The sequence below is a fragment of the Doryrhamphus excisus genome, chromosome 3 (genome assembly GCF_030265055.1).
Source record: "Doryrhamphus excisus isolate RoL2022-K1 chromosome 3, RoL_Dexc_1.0, whole genome shotgun sequence".
In the NCBI taxonomy this organism is placed as follows: domain Eukaryota; kingdom Metazoa; phylum Chordata; class Actinopteri; order Syngnathiformes; family Syngnathidae; genus Doryrhamphus; species Doryrhamphus excisus.
In genome coordinates this window covers 25,455,889-25,473,047 of record NC_080468.1, presented here as the reverse complement: position 1 = coordinate 25,473,047, position 17,159 = coordinate 25,455,889, and the positions used below count along the sequence as shown (strand labels likewise).

Here is a 17,159-nt window from a genome sequence, read left to right as displayed (position 1 = left end):
AGATGTTTAGTCTGGATCAAATTGGGCCTGATACTCTCATGCAGAATTCCACGGAAAAATGCTACCATTTAGCACACCTGTGTGGAGACTGAGATTCTAATGCAGAATTACATTGCGAAATTTGAGCATTTAGTAAACTGGGCCTGATGCAGATGAGACCGTGCTTTATCTTTTTGTGCACATTCCGTGAACAGAAGACCGTGTGGCGCACATCCTGCCCTTTTGATCCCATCCCCCGGACACTTTCCTGTCTGAGTAACTAATTTGTTTTGGATTCCTGATGTACTTCAAGCTACATTAGGATAAAATGATAAATGCTCTGTTGCTGGGGAGAGAGTCCGTATTTTTTTGTTCATGGTAGGCTCAATACCGAACTTCAAGGTCAACAGGGACCTAAAGCTTGTTTAAAGTATAAATCTTGGGTTATACTGAGAAACAGTGAGCTTTGGCTAAATCGGGACTACAGATCAGTAAATATCTTCAGACTAGGACTAGACTTGTTTGGGTGGACAGCGCCTCTAAAAGGTGCACCATTCATCAAAGGGAAAGCTGAAGCTGCTATAACCACCAACCAAAAAACAGACCCGATCCGCTCTGAAGGCTCTAGAGCCACGGTTTCGCTTTTCAACCTGAAAATTGAGTCACACAGCTAACATGTGTTTTCCATTGTTGGGAATGTATCGCCTGTTGTCTTTGGCGCCCAGCTGGAACGCGATAGTAACGTGATAAAGGTGGTCAAAGGCAGGGTCTGGAACATCCTTTCGTGTGACGTTTTTTACTGTAGATAATGATGCCGCAATCAGAAGAAACCGCTGCAGGTCCGTTATCGTGACCTGTGACTGACCTACAACTATGGCATCACTTAAAAGAAGTAGACAAAGTGCCAGTTTTTTTTCTTTGAGAAAGTTGAATATTCATGGGGGTTGATATGCGTACAATTATGTTTTCAACACGGCATGAATCAAACAGTGAAGAACATAAAGGATATTCTGTGGGTTGTAGCAAAGTTCAAATAAGAAGTTATTTTACCTTAGAAGGAACGCCTTGCGCCACATACAAAACGGTCTTTTATTTGTTGTGTAGAGATTTATGTGTGAACAACCTCTTCCTAAGTATTACCACTACAACTACTACTGCTACTACAACTTTAGTTATCTTGGAAATTTAACACCACTACAGCTGAGAAATTAGAGAATTGGGTTGTCTTATAGTCATGGGTTAGATATTTATACAGCTTTCCCTCACGACATGATGCTTCAAACATCACTCGCTCGCTCGACAGTCATCTGTTATTCATAGCAGTTAATATATGATTCAATAATAATCAATTAAATTTTTTCATAGAGCGCAGAAAACCTGTTTATGATTTTCTCAACACAGTTTTTTAACATTACCATCGTTGTTTGCAACAGATTGCGCAACTTGCTGCACGGACTTGTGACGGCCGCAAGCTAGGGAGCTAATAGCTAATGAAGCAAGCTAACCAGCAAGCCTCAAGTGCATTTCTTATTAACTTAGTAATCCAAAAACTAACCACTTCCACACAGAATGGGAGGATAACACTTTTTCACTCTTATCATGTTGGACATGCCATGGCTGACTTAATTTTTTGTGTCATTACTGCCATCTATTGACCAGAATATTACATATTACTTGTAGTTCAAAATGTTTCGATTAATAGTAAACCACAGACCACCAACTGGAACGTGATATTGCTAGGGAGCAATAATCGAACCGTCAGTCTTATAAAAAGTGGCACATATGCAACTCGACCTCATGTCCCACGTCTTCCCACGTCTCATCTTCATCACAGAGGGTTAAAGCACAGTGACTCATGAATGCGGAGCCCATATTAAACAACACTTGAGTGCATTGTTCTGACATTCTGAATCATGGCTGGTGAGAAGTCAATAAGGACAAACAAGTGGAATTTCACTGAAATGGATGTGAAAATGCTGGTTGGAGGCCCGGAGAAGCATAATATTTGGAGGACATAGCAGTGGCATAACGAATAAAAGACTGACTGAGTGGTAGCACATCAACTGTAAATGGTGTCAAAAGAACAGAGTGCATTATGGCAGAACTTAAAAAAAATTGTCGGATATCAATTTATCATTTATCTGACTTGTTAGTACTGCCAAAACAATTATTAAAGGTGTTTTGCGCATTCAAAAGTTAAAGGTTGTCTTGTGTTTTTTCGCTACAGTATCTTACCATGTCAGGACTGTTCATACAGTATAACCAACTACTTGATGGGAGGGGAGATAAAATGTGGATGCGTGACTAAAGCGCTCCCCCGCTGGCCCAACAGCTGTCTAAATACGCTACTGTATTGCAGTAAAGAAAGGAACATTTAAATGCGATTCTGCATGTGCGTTAAGGATAATGGTGGCACCCAGTGGTTGGTATGAGTTGCTACATGAAACCTCAAGACACCAAGCAACCATCAGTCATTCGTGCACTTCGTCCCTTGTCATTATCCCCAAAGTGAGGTCACTGACAATCTGGTGAGGAATGCTGACAGTTTGCTTGTGGTCCAACCTGGGAAACCCCAGACGCTGCAAATAATTACCCTGCACTTTACAGTCTAAACAAATCCTTTTCTTATCGCAATTATCGCACAGATGGCGAAGAATGTGAGTTTGCCTGCTTTTGGAGCAGATCGAGTGATGAATGGCTTCAGCACACACACTGATATTTGCTTTCAATCGCAGAATCCATAGCAGCACGTTTCATCTCGGAGATTGATCTTTATTGTGCACAACAAGCCATAAATTTTCTTTAACATCCTGCTGGGTCTCCTCCTTTTGCGATTTGGGGATGGAACTAATAGGTGGAAAGTTAGGGAAACACATGTTTGCAGGAGGATGTATATTTCCTCAAGAAGACATCATTTTATAGCACTTGGCTGGTTTGTAAAATGTGGTTATGCACTAGACTGGACTGCTTTTGATATGCTTGTCGTCCCCGGAGTTGCATGAACTAAACTGCCAGTTTTTGGAAAGGGAGTCTGACTAATTTGATTTTCTGGTTTTGTATAAATACCGTACTGACCCGAATATAAGACGACCCTGAATATAATACAACCCATAGCACACAAGGCGATTGGTTTGCTTGTATAAGTCTCTGAACCCTTAACATAAAGATGACTCAAACCACATACAACGGTGTATCATGTGTTTTGTATGTTTGAATTTCTAGACCACCCGCAGCACATAAGACAATGTGTTTTGTGATTTGCATAAATAATTTATTTGGCCCTGAATGCAAGACAACCATAGCACATAAAATGTGTTGTGTTAATGGTCTAAGGCAGAGGTAGGGAACCTATGGCTCGGGAGCCAGGTAGGGCTCTTTTGATGACTGTATCTGGCTCTCAAGTGTTTCTTACCACAATAAAAATGTATTTTTGCTAACATTTTAAAGTAAACATCACGGAAATGACTGTTAAAAATAATATTCAAAATCAACAACTTTCTTATGCATTTTAATCCGTCCATTTATTTTCTACTGCAATACGGCTGACCATATCCATCTTTCCTGATGATATTTTCCAGGTCAAACACCAAAACTCGATTATTACTGGGTAATGCGGTAGTCTACCTCGGTCATTGAGATGTCAACATGTAAATGTAGACTTTCCTCCTTTAGTCAAATAGTCACCTAGCTAAAGCTGCAGAACTAAGCCTTCTGACGAAGATGGCCAAAAGAATGAAATACATGTACAGAGTATGGTGCAAAACCATGCAGCAGCAGAAGTTGTATTAATGGCAACAAGTATTTGATTTATTATTAGACACTGCGCTGCTCACAAGTGTGCTGGCCACACCCCATTGGCGTGGGGTCGTGTGCCTGGTCTACGTAATTAGAGCCCATTATATCTAAAACTGTTGGTCTTACATAAAAATGCACACATTTTATTGCATTCAATGTTTAAAAAAATGTATATGGCTCTCACAGATACACATTTTAAAATATCTGGCCTTCATGGCTCTCGTAGCCAAAAAGGTTCCCGACCCCTGGTCTAAGGTGACTTATGCTACATAAGATGATGTAGCTTGCCTCTATAAATATCTAAATTCTGAATATAAGATGTCGCATAATGGTTTTAACATATAAATCTCTGGACCCCGAATATAAGACGTCCCATCGCACACATAAGATGTTGCATGCATAGGAGACCCCGAATGTAAGATGATTATAAGACGAACATAGCACATCAAACAATGTGTTACATGATTTGTATGTATACATGTCTACAACTTGAATATAAGACAACCCCTAGAATTCCTAGAATTTCAATATAAGATGAACATGAATACATTCTAAAGGTATTACTCTAAAATCAGCATTATAAGGACATAAGGTGATTGTGTACATTAGTAATAGTTAGTAAGTAATAATTAAAATAAAATAATTAAATTAATTAATTATTTATAAAATATGAACAGTGATCCCCTGTAGTGGTCTTTTCAACAAGAAACTCTTACCTACAATTTGCAGCTATAGCGTGCCAATCGGACTTCTACATGACATTTCCGGACTGGAGTAATTCTCCACTGCAGTGTGGTCCTTTCCCAGCCGCTAACATGCACAACCATTAGAGCCCACATTAAAAGATATAGATACGGTTTTGGTTGCATGTTACCCAGCGGTTAACCTAAATGGTGCGCCGCATGGGTGGCGGGTGGCTGGCGCGGCGAGGAGGGGGAATCTTTCAGCGGCAGGTAATTACAGGCAGGATAACACTGTTGCTTACACTGGAGATTACAGCGGGCCTTCTGAGCCAAGTGGCCACAATGAGGGAGTCATGCAGAAGCTCACACCAACCGCAGTGCTTCTGTGGTTATTAAAGTTTATTAAAGTACCACCCTGTGATAAACAGCTAAGGGCTTATAGGTGGAGCTGCACTTAAAATGTCCACATGCCTGACGTTGGGGAATTCCCTTAAAATACACAAAGTTTGCTCTCCCAACACAACAAGAACAACAGCGAGAACAGAACAACAAAAATATGAACCAAAGATCCTCTATGTGACAGGAGAGCTCTGCTGTCTTTAAAGGATACTGACATTATTGAATGTAAGAAAACAGTAACAGACACACTGCTAGTTCTGTACACAAACCCACAGTTGTTATGTGGTGAAGTCTTGACCCTCGGTAGCATAACTCCAGTACCCACAGTGCAATGGTGCGAGACCACATCAAGCTGAGGGGGGGTGGTCACAGCATTAGCCAAGGATTTACTGAGCGAATATGTTGACGGAACAAACACAGGAGTGTGGTGGGGGATGATAGAAAAGCTCCAAGGAGCCAATGCCACGTGGCTCGACACCGCGTTCAATTGCTCAGGAGATTCTCCACAAACAGTGTTTTGGAAATATACTGTACATGGCCTACACCAAACTAACCGATGTTTCCCTACAACACTTTTAATGGCATCATTCTGACCACAAATAATAATGGGGTGTTACAGGACACCAGATTTGTTCTACGAGTATAAGACCAGACAAGATTTTTACTGTAAGTGCAAAAATAGAAAAAAATGACAATACAATGCAATCTTCTAACGGAATTTCCGGAATACCATGTTACTCTCTTCTGCAGTCTTCTGCACTGTCTTTGTGCTACATTGTCTCCACCCCACGACACAAAGAGACTGTGACTGAGACTGTGCCCTAAGGGCATTTCATAGGGCCTTAGTATATGACAAAGTGTATATATTTAAAAAAATAATGTTGGCAGAAAAGGCAGTATAAATGTAATAGATTTATTTCTAGAGCCCGAGATGATCTGTTTTTGTTGGAATTTTCACCAGCGGGAAATTACTGGCTGATATTAACAGTAATTTATTGACAAAGATAATAATATATGGAACTCACCATGCCCTCACCTGGCTTCTTGAGCTTCAGGGAACATCGCTGATTATCTTAAATTTTAAACTACGCGAGCCAGTTGGTCGTGAAATCTAAACATTCCTATGTTATATCACGCAGAAGACAGAAATTCTTAAACAGTGGGGGGACAAAAAAGAACCTGAACCTAAACATCCTCACCGCCTGCCAAAACTAACAAGCACAGCGGCCTAATGAAGATAAATGAAGTGTTTAATTGGGCATGCATGCCGTTGCCCCCTTTTTCCACCTTGAGATGGAGGCTAAACACAGCTGCAGAGGTCACCAAGTGCACTCCCCATCACGCCCTTTGCCCCATTTGCCCAACCCCCATTTACTCTGTTGACAACAGGCCGTCACGTCTACGCTATGGTTCGTAAAAGATGAAAAATGTCAGTTCTTGCCTAAGGTGCCATTGGAAAAACAATACGGCACGAGGCCACATTTGCGTAAAAGCAAGCAAAGACATGCAAAGTGGAAGTGAAAAACGGTTCACCCAAACGTGCACAAATCAGTGCACCACAAAGAACTCAAAGATTTGGGATGCCAAGTGATATTTGGTGTTAAGATACCATAGTATTCTGTAATATTCTGTTGTCTCAGAGGTCCAAAAATAGTGTGCTACTTAAATTTAGATCCTACTCATCAATCGCTTATCCATGACTATTGTGCACTTTGTTTACTTTTTACATATAGAGCAGAACGTTGGGTGGCAAACTGTTCAATTTTTTGTATTATTTAGCCAACATTTTGTCTAGTTTCTTGTACACCGTCTCAGTTACAGTACAATATTGCGAGGTACGTAACACCAAATCTCACAATACATAGTTTAGCAATATGACAGCATCATTACAAAATGTGCCTGTCCACTCATTGTCCCCCAGCTCAGTCGACCCTCTGATGGTTGACTCTGTAGTACTTAGCACAGTTACAAATCTGCTTTTAGGCTCCAAGATAACCTACAATGGAGCCAAACATATGGTTTTACATTTTAAATGTATCACAAATACGTGGTTATAATGGGAGTCAATGGGAACAAATCAGTCTTGTTGGGAAAGAGTTTAGGCGGATATGGTAAAATTCAATTGATATAATGAAATACATGAATGAAATATAATGAAAACAAAATCCTGATCACGTTTCAAAGCAGTAGCCTTAAAACTCACCAATATATTGATATTCAAAAGAATCTAATAAGCAAGTTTGATCCCCAAAAGAGCAGGACAGGATGACACAAATGTGCTATCTGAAAAGTGTATGAAACAAGTGAGGGTGTTTCAGATTTGGTGGTCAAACATCGATTCCAGATTCCACTTCATCGCATCATTAAAAAGTCACTATTGTGCAATAGGGAACCTTTAAAAATTTTGCATACATGCCGTGGCCGATAACAGCGCTGCTGGGAACCTCTGACTCCAAAGAGGCTAAATGAGAGATCACCTTTCAGAGAGTCCGCTGCTGACAGCACGATTGTATTTGCCGTCTAGACGGTAGCCGGCTGAGGAGAAAACCACACGTCTTAGATCCTGTCACCACCTTGCTCCTCTTTTGTCCTGAGTTTATTCAACATTTTTCTGACATCTCCTCCCTCAGGAAATCCATCACCTTTTTATCACCAAATCCTTACTCCTTGATCATGGCAGACCTTTATTTTTAAGCTGACGTTTATTTTTGCAGCTTCTAACCTTGAAAACTGCAGCAAATTGTCTGGAAAATTTCACCATCTGGGATATTATCTCATAATCTTTACTCATTTGAGGAAGCCAAAAACTCAGTCATCAGACCCCCGCACTCTTTGATTAGGAAGCTGAATAGACTCAATGTTTGTCTCTGGAACTTTACATTATATATATTGGTGTGAGTTCCACTGTTCTTAAAGGGGCTGCCAGGAAAAACAGGAGATGAAACCCCGGTCCCGAGGGACGAGGTAAAGTGTCCGGTTGAGGTCAGTCCTAATGCTGCACCAACCTGACCCTGGCACGGACGTCAAAGCCAATACTTGTCGGAGTGCCGAGATCCGCCTCCTGGAGCGCTCCTTAATTAAGTTTATCTTGGCTGTGAATCAAGCTCAATATTGAAAAACACGGAACAGCGAGTCAGAGAGCGGCGTGAGTGCTGAAAGGAATCGCAAATATGGCTCCTGGGAGTCTGCGGCTTCCTGGTTTTAAGACATGTTAGCGTGAGACATGAGGCGGCTTTTGGTGATGTCACTCGGTTTTGTTGTCCGACAAAAAATGACCACGCACATTTGAGTCCATAATTCCAAAATTACAAAGTGATTATTCCAACAAGAATCCAACATGAGTCCTGCGGTATGATCCTGCTTTCAGTAACACAAGAGGTCACCTGAAGTGTAATACAAAAAATGGAGTACTGTAATCCTGTACAATCATCGCCTACAAAGCCCTCCACGATCTGACCCCCCCATATCTCACAGACCTGCTCCATCCACACGATCCCCCGCGTCCCCTTCGCTCCTCAGACTCAAACCTCCTGGCACTCCCCTGTAAGACCAAGCTCCGAACCTGGGGAGACAGAGCCTTCTCCATCACTGCCCCCACCCTCTGGAACTCTTTGCCCCATTCACTCCGTGCTTGCCCTGACCTTCCCACCTTCAAAAAACAACTCAAAACCCACCTCTTTAAATCTGTTTTTAATGTCTAACTTTTTATATCTGACTGCCGTGCCCCGCCCCGCTTTTACTCATGTTTTAGCTGTGTATTAACCAATGAATGTTGTATTTTGGTTTGTCTTCTATTCTGTTTACTTGCTTTATTCAACTTCATTCTTCTGTAAAGTGTCTTTGAGTGTCTTTGAGTATATACAAATAAAATGTATTATTATTATTATTATTATAATACATCATCACTATTTGTGGGGTACCATCCCACAACCACCAGCAAATAACAAATAAATTGAATGTTTATTTTTGACCTCTAATTAAGCCTGGACTATAATGCTACATTGTTTGCTATGTCGCTTTGCTCCACCCCCTTCTGCTCCTTTGTCCTCCAATTTTAGATTATTTTATTTTACATTTTTACCGACTACCGATCATACAATTGATGAAAATATTTTCAGTGACTTTTTGTTTGTCGTACCTTTACCCTAGTAAAGTACAACTAGCTAGCTAGCATCATGCCACTGCCATTTTGTCTCTTTGTCTCTTTGAGGTAAAAGCTATACAAAACAATGTCAGATTTGTGTTCAAAATGGCTGCCAAGTATTCTAATAGATCAAGTTAAAAAAAAAAACTATGAAGTTGCATTACGCCACCGCTAACATTGTGCCACCGTCATCGTTCACATGCATTAATTAGTAGCTAGCCGAACAGCCACCACCGATTAGTCACTCCTCCCCTGTGTAAACACATTTGATTTGTTGGCCGATTTAATACGCATTTTCCATGGGAATTATTAAGGAATGTATACAAACACTTGGAATTAAAAGCACTTACTGGGTCTTCGGGTTTTAGGCCAGCATCATGGAGAGGCTCCTCTGAGAGGTGGTCTCTGCGAATGAGGGTGAACTCTCGGATGAACACTGCATCGTCGTGATCGGCCCTCGCAACAACCTGGAAACCAGAGAAGCCATTAATTACACTGTGTAGACAACCACAGTGTATCCCACCGGGCATCACCTGATTGTTTATGATGCGGTACATGTAGCATAAAAGTTTTCCTGTTGGTAGAATGTGATGTCACATAGGACATGGGGGGAATGTTGAATGGGGCCTATTAGCAATACAGCAGGACCCACATTCTCGAGCAAGGGGGCTCACAGCTGCTTGCCGCGGGTCATAAACACCGAGTAATGACTCGGGTCAACTGCGCTGGGACAAGTGAGAGCGAGGGAAAAAGATACTTGGATGGCCACATTTTGCATCTCCTGTAGCAGCTTAATCTATCAGCATATGCTTTCAAATGCTAGTCAAATTGTGCTCACAATGAGCCAGGTGTGCTCCTGGCATTTCAGAATAGAGACCAATGAAGCATGGAGCGTTTAAGATGCTAGCTAACAACATGGCAGCCTTCCAATAATTTGACTGGCTAGCAGCCAGATGAAGTCAAAGATCAAGAATGCCACCGATTAAGGAAAGTCGTAGTGCATTTTGTTTCATATTTGAAAGCAGGCGCTAGGCAGTGATTGGGCAGTAACCGCAGACTCTGGATTTCAGCATGGCGATTGTTGCTGCTGGCAAATGACGTTCAGCGGAACAAATTTGTTGGCTCCTGTGTGAGAATCTTCACCAATTTTTGCAATTTCTTTTTTTAATGGCGCCTTTTCTTTATAGTGCCAAGATTTCATTTCCTTCAGTCATGTGTGGTCACGATCGAAGCCAAATGCTTGCCACTTTTGTTCTTTGTGTATTTCAAAGAAAACAGCAACGACTGAATTGGTCTTCTGGGAGGTCTGGCATGCATATGTTTGGGGAACTGCCATGTGTAATTCTACAGAGACTTGCAATGCGATGGAACATAAATGGATAGCATTAAATACATTGAAGTGTGGAGCATATCAACTGCACGGTTAAGCTTGGAGTGATAAAACCAAACTGCAGAAATGCCTTATTCAAGGTAACTTTTTTTTTTAAAGGGAACATCTATTCTGTTATCTGTCAGGTCAGTATGAACTCATGGAGAGACTCCTACTCATTACTGGATGGTAAACCTGATTTTTATACACTGTTTAAAACTATAACATGCCTCAACCTGACACATTTCAAGGGCAATCATCAATCATCCTGTGACAATCACCTTTTGCAAACATTAAAGTCATTGTCCTAATCAGTGCCAAACCAGCTGTCAATTTTAATCCTGCTACGAGGCGCCATGAGGAAAGAGGACAGATGTTTCATGCCTCTTTGCATGTGGTTATGAATAAAACTCAGAATTAGATTGCACCGCTTAATTGTGGCTTTTCTTAAGCGCACCGCTACACCATCCATCTTTGTCGCTGCCATGCGGCCTCTGTGTTCACAGGCTCATAACTGCACCCTGCTTCGTTATTGATTGTAGTCTGTGATTATGGGGATTCAGTGCAGCCGCAATGAGTCAATTTGGAGAGCTGGAACACAGAGTTTTGGTAGGTTTCCAGTGGTTTGATGCTTCAAGTGCTTCCAGCGTTGTGTTAATGTGATGGACTGCCCTGAATACCACCATTTACTACACATATTAAGAGAGCGGCATCAAGAAACCCGAGGCTCAGAGTTAACCAAGCAAACTGTAATAAAATAAAATAAATATTATACACAGTTAGCATGTTTGCATCTAAAAGAAGGCATCAAAAGTGTGTCAATAGTGTCAACGTGCTAACTTAGCAATCTCAGAGTACCTCACCATATTTACTTTACTTTCTAATACCTTGATAAATTCCATGATATACAGTCATGGCTAATGAGTTTTGAGAATGGCATCAATATTAATTATCATGAAAAAAAAAAAACATTTCCACTGCATTTCAGCCCTGCCACTAAAGGACCAGCTGACATCGTTAGTGATTTTCTAGTTAACATACTGTAGGTAAGAGACAGTTGACAGGCACAAAGGCTGTGACAACTGTCATCCTGACTGAGTGAGAATAACAGACAGGAAGCTTAAGTTCTGTTAACCATAGTTGGCAAGGAAGCACATGCAATCATTATTGCTAAAAGGGCTTCGTGGGTAAGGATATTGCTGCTAGTAAGATTGCAACTAAGCCAACTAGTCATCAGATCATTAAGAACTTCAGGGAGAGAGGTTCAATTGTTGTGAAGAAGGTTTCAGGGCACCCAAATTTTCCCAACTTTCCAAGAACCGTTCGCATTCCCAGCAGTAAGTCGAGCCTGTTTCGAGTGAACATTGACCTCCGCCAAGGCTGCCCTTTATCACTTATTCTATTCATTATTTTTATGGACAGAATTTTTAGCCGCAGCCAAGGCGTGGAGGGAGTCCAGTTTGGGGGCCTAAGGATCTCGTCTCTGCTATTTGCAGATGATGTGGTCATGATGGCCTCATCGGGCTGTGATCTACAGCGTTTATTGGTGCGGTTCGCAGCTGAATGTGAAGCTTCAGAGTCTCAGCACCTCCAAATCCGAGGCCATCCGAGACTGCTGGGTGGAGGGATGCTTGTCAGATGGACACATGGCCTGTACACCATCATTTAACACATAATAATGAGAAATATTAAAAAAAAAAGGAATAAAGAGTACAGGAACTGCCGCAATCTTAGCGCTAACCAATCAAACTGTAACTACACATATAATCATATGAAGTGTTAGCATATCGTTTAAGTACCATACTGAACTAATTGCACTCTCAGCTGGTTGCTACCATCCATTAACCTTTAAGACTATGCAACATTCAGTCACACCAGGCACTTGCTTCCATGGTAACTAGTACAAAACATTGAGTGACACATGGAGACACAAATGAGTTTTTATGTGCAACTCAGTGTTTTCATTGAAATGACAAGTGGCATTTATTGCTCAAGAAGCAATAACAGCTGCAATTTCAAGTCGTTGCATCATCGGATCTTTATTTAATTACAATTTTATGAGTCAAATCCTTCCCGGTTTACCTTATTTATATTTGCCTCCCCCATTCATAATAAATAACATTTTCAGTCTCATCTTGGCAGGAATCTAAATGATGGATTTGCAAGGACCAAGATGGACTCGAAGAGAGCGAAAGATGGGGGTGGGGGGGACAAAACGCTGTTTTGCTTGAGTTTCACATTCTTACATAATCTCCCCCTTGCCTGTATTACATGCTGCAATCGACTGAAAACACAGCACCAAGGCCATCAATCATGGGCAAGAGCCAGTAGTCAAGAAAATTTGTGGCTTTTTTTCAGGTCTTTAAGTGGGTGTGATGGAGGATGCATATTGGGTGTATGTCAAAGCCAGAAGCCTTCCAGTTGCTGCTCTTTGATAGCCGAGGGAAGAACATCAACACGGCAATGCAAATGACTTCAAAGAAACACAAGCCTCGACATCAACATCTGGGATTTTACCTCTTTAATACATTCATGCAGCCACCCCCCGCCCCCCACATTAGGAGCTCTCACGTTAGAGCTCTGCAGAAACAGAAACTTCACTGACATCACCGTGAGAACTAACGCAGGACTTCCTGCTGCTGATATGCACTTGACGGAACCAAAAAGGGCCAAAGGTGTCAATTTCCTTAGCGACACATGAAAGAGTGCAGATTAAAACAATTGCAATCAACTGCATTTGTTTTCCTCCCTGTCTGTCTTGGTAGCTCCAATATTTTAAGTTCAAATCAAGAGAATAACATCTTGAGCATGTTGGCTTGTTTCTTGTTTGTTATTTTGTTTAGATTAGCCACCTGTTTTAGAGCATAACATCGACTGGCTGATTTTGACTGTGTGAAATATGTGGAATTTGCCAGAAATCTTTAAATGTTCCCTACATTTTGCCTAAAACTTGTGTAAAACTACACAAAGAATTATATTCTTTTTTTTATTTTTTATTCTCACATTCATGTTAAGAAGACTACCGGGCTTCAGTATGTAATTATTAGATGTGTTCACCAGATAGCACATGTTGCATAGTACAGTGGACCCCCTGACCCATTGTTCCCTGAAATGTACAGACTGTTGAGTGATAGGTTGTTTACACTGTTGTTAACAGAAGAGGCGTTGTCTTAGCCTTTTGTTTACATACTAACCGTGGTTTGGCACATTAAGGCAGTTAAAAACTAATCTCAGTGTAGACATTTTTGAAAATGTTCTTTTCCTGTCTCAACGGTGAAAACGAATACTATAATTTTATAAAAAAATATTCTGTTTATTAATATTTAATCATACTTTGCAGAAATTCACTTATTGCATTCGGGTCTGGAACCAATTAACCATGAAAAACAAGGGACTACTCTATTTTTAAATGGCAAAGCTTCAAACAAATTAACATTTTTGTTTTTTGTGATGAAAAATGTTCCATGAAAACCACTGAAAATGACATTTTTGACCCAGCTTTTATGTTAAAACAAACCACTGCTAGATCTCAATTACATTTTTGACTTTGCCCACCAGATGGCACAACTTTTTTCCCCATACAAAACATGATGCAAAAAAAAAACAAAAGCAAAATTTCTTAGGCCTTACTCTCCCTTAGTATAACAAGTGATTTACCCATGTGGAAGAATAGCTCCAAGTCTGATGCACAGTTTAATGTAAGCGGTAAATCCTATTTTTATCATGTGATGTTTGCTGTCTAATGTCGTCTAAATGCCTCAGTGCTCAAGTATCTTGTTTGTATTGTACCACCACATGATCAACTTGTGGAATCACGGTGGCCACACACATGGTCAGCAGTTGGGCTAAAGCTCCAAGGAAATACCGCTTATGTTACATTCTTAGCTGAAGTGTTGGCTTTTTGTCAGCTCCACAGTGATGAGCCATGATTTATTGCGAGGGCACAGCCGCTATGAACATTACAGTAGTCACTCTGTGTTTGCATTACAGGCAGATATTGTGTGCTTTCTAAAGACCAAAGATAGTTAAAATAAAAGGGCTGCCGACAACATTCGTATATATAAATGATGAATGGCAAGGTATTTAGTTCACTTGTAGCATGTTTGAGCTAAAGCGCTATGGCTAATATGGTTTCATGCATGTTTGTGGCTACAACTGCTTTGACCATTAGCACTGAGGGGGCCTGGTTTTTGGATTTGTGTTGTGGTTTGGCTTACAGTCTTATTTCTGGTTCAAAAGTGTCACTTACCTATGTTAATCAAAGATCGTCTATATAACAGGAACGCTCTGCTGTTTTAAAGCACTGAGTGTACTGCACTGGTCAAGAATCCTCTAAATGAGAAAAAAGTTTTGATGTGATGTCATTCGCTGTCCAGTTTGGACCATGGGTCAAAGATTGACAAAATATTGAGGGATTTTTGAGGTCTGACTTTTTCTAGTAGGCATTTTTGTAATGCAAATGTGTTACTCTTTTGAATGGAACTATCGGAACTATGTTTTTCATCACCAAAATCTCACCAGAACCGGACTTTAGACACCAAGTGGGGAGTGAATTGCTGTGGGTGGACAACACTGCTGATGGGGATGTCATCCAACTTCATGTCAAAAGATACAAACTATCCCTTTAAGAATGAGAGAAGTGGCTTTCTCGGAGCAAAGGTGTTGCAGTGATCCGTGTGCAAAGCAAACACTGTAACCAGGAGTGTCCTTGCTTCGTGCGGCCAACAAAGACTCCATCATGGACTTCATTACTCCTATCAATCCCGTAAATTACAGAGTAGGCACACGCTTTTGTTTGGTACTAGAACATATTAACTGCAAGAAGGTTTGCCTGTAAATATTCTCATTCATCAAGGTAATTGTATTGAAGATAGATACTTTATTCATCCCCAAACAAAATTTATTCAGAACAGTTGTTTCTCAAATGGTGTGGCTGCAGGGCCCCAATTGCTCATCACTACACACAGAGTGAAATATTTTCATCCATCCATCCATTTTCTATACTGCTTATTGTCATTAGGGTTTGCTGGTATGCTGGAGTCTATCCCAGCTGACTTCGGGCGAGAGGTGGGGTCCAAACTGTACTGGTCGCCAGTCAATCACAGGGCACATATAAACAAACCAGCATAATTTCCATGCTGGTGTATGCTATTTTTTTCCAGCAAGGCTGGTCACTAGGTGGCAGTAATGGCACAAAGCATTGACTTAACACTGTATGAAGTCAGCCATGGGATGTCCTCCCATTCCATGTGGAAGTGGTAAGTTTTTGGCTTCTTAACTTTAAAAGAAATACATTTTAAATGTCCTCTAATAATAAAGGCATATCTTATCTTGAAGCTAACTGGTTAGCTTGCTAGAGCCCTAGCTTTTTAGCTTGCTAGATATCAAACTTGGTAGCTGCGAGATAGCATCTGTTTGGAGACCCAGCAGCATAAGAAATGAGCAATGTGTTGTAAAAAAAGAATAATTAGAGTCTGAAGGTGACTATGTGGGTGTTATTTCATGTGTACAGGTCTCTAATAATGTCAAAAACTGCATTTACAAAGTCCATTAGTTTTTCTATCCTGCAAGTATGAAAATATTTCATTTATTAACATCCTATATTGCGGAAATTCATTTATTGTTTGCGGTCTGGAACGACTGTACCCCTAATATGTACGGCAACAGTCCTGAGAAAAGAGAGGAAAAAAAGCTGCTTTTTATTTTATTTTCTATGAATAGACGAGCGATGAGGGAGAGGAAAAGAAGGCCACAATGTTTCCTCTTCCAAAATGTGTTAAGTGAATACTCGCATAAATCCCCTTGAAGGCGGATTAGCAAAAATATCTCTTCCTCTTAGGTTTCATTCAGACAGGAGCCAGTCTTGGAAAAAAAAAAGGGGAGCCTGTCCTTGTTTAAACATTGGATGTCAACTTAATCAAAGGCAGACACCAGCGTAAGTCAAGTCCAGCTTTTGGGGCTTTTTCTTAGGACAAACACTGGAGGACGACTCACTTTAACAACACAAGGCTGCTGTTATTGCTGTTGATTAGTTCTTTTTGAACTTAACCCCAAGGTTACTTCCTCCGCAAACATCCTCAGAGGTTAATGAATCATCGACCTGGTTGTCTGTTTTACTTTCACCCTTGGCCTTTTGTCGCACTGACATAAAGACATGTATGGGAGAGGAGTGGTTGTTTTCTTAACCTCTTGTCTGTCAGTGCTCATATAAAACAGGCTTATTAACATAGAGCACAATGCTACAGGGTGTCTACCTATGACCATGATCTGTTGCAAGTAAAATATTGTCACCATAAAATTGCCATATGACCAAATATGAATATCTGTTTATTGTTTAAAATCATGTTTAAAATCACTTTTGTCTTTTTTTTCCCGTGTGTTTCCCCAGGTCACTAGTGACTGTGTGTGTGTGAGTGACAGGAAGAAAAGCACTGATTTATTTGGGGAGAGGTCCTCTGGCGCCACTTGTTGGTTTGTAGGTATAAATCTTTAGATGCGTCATCTTTTCCACAGTCGTTTCACCCCCCCAAAGTGAGTCTCACACACACGCACATACACACGCACACACAATGTTTTTAGCAAGTTATCAAACAACAGAGGAGTTATGATGCTAATTTGAAGATAATGGTGATGGATTAAGCAGGGTCATCTAGAACTGTCAAGGGCCTGAGAAATATGATATCCTTATTTATTTATTCTGGCAGTTGTTAATTTACTGATATTGAATACATGATTTAAAAAAAGGAAATTTGGTATTTAATTTTGTCTACAATAAGAGGGCTCGCCTTTT

General features: G+C 40.7%; 1 protein-coding gene across 1 annotated transcript in view; it reads right to left on the bottom strand.

The window, feature by feature from the left end:
- adamtsl3 (ADAMTS-like 3) overlaps positions 1–17,159 on the bottom strand; it is a 57,448-nt gene that overhangs the window by 26,024 nt on the left and 14,265 nt on the right. Inside the window, exon 2 of the mRNA XM_058067028.1 lies at positions 9,351–9,467. Coding sequence (XP_057923011.1) covers positions 9,351–9,467 — 117 coding nt within the window. The remainder of the gene's footprint in view (positions 1–9,350; positions 9,468–17,159) is intronic.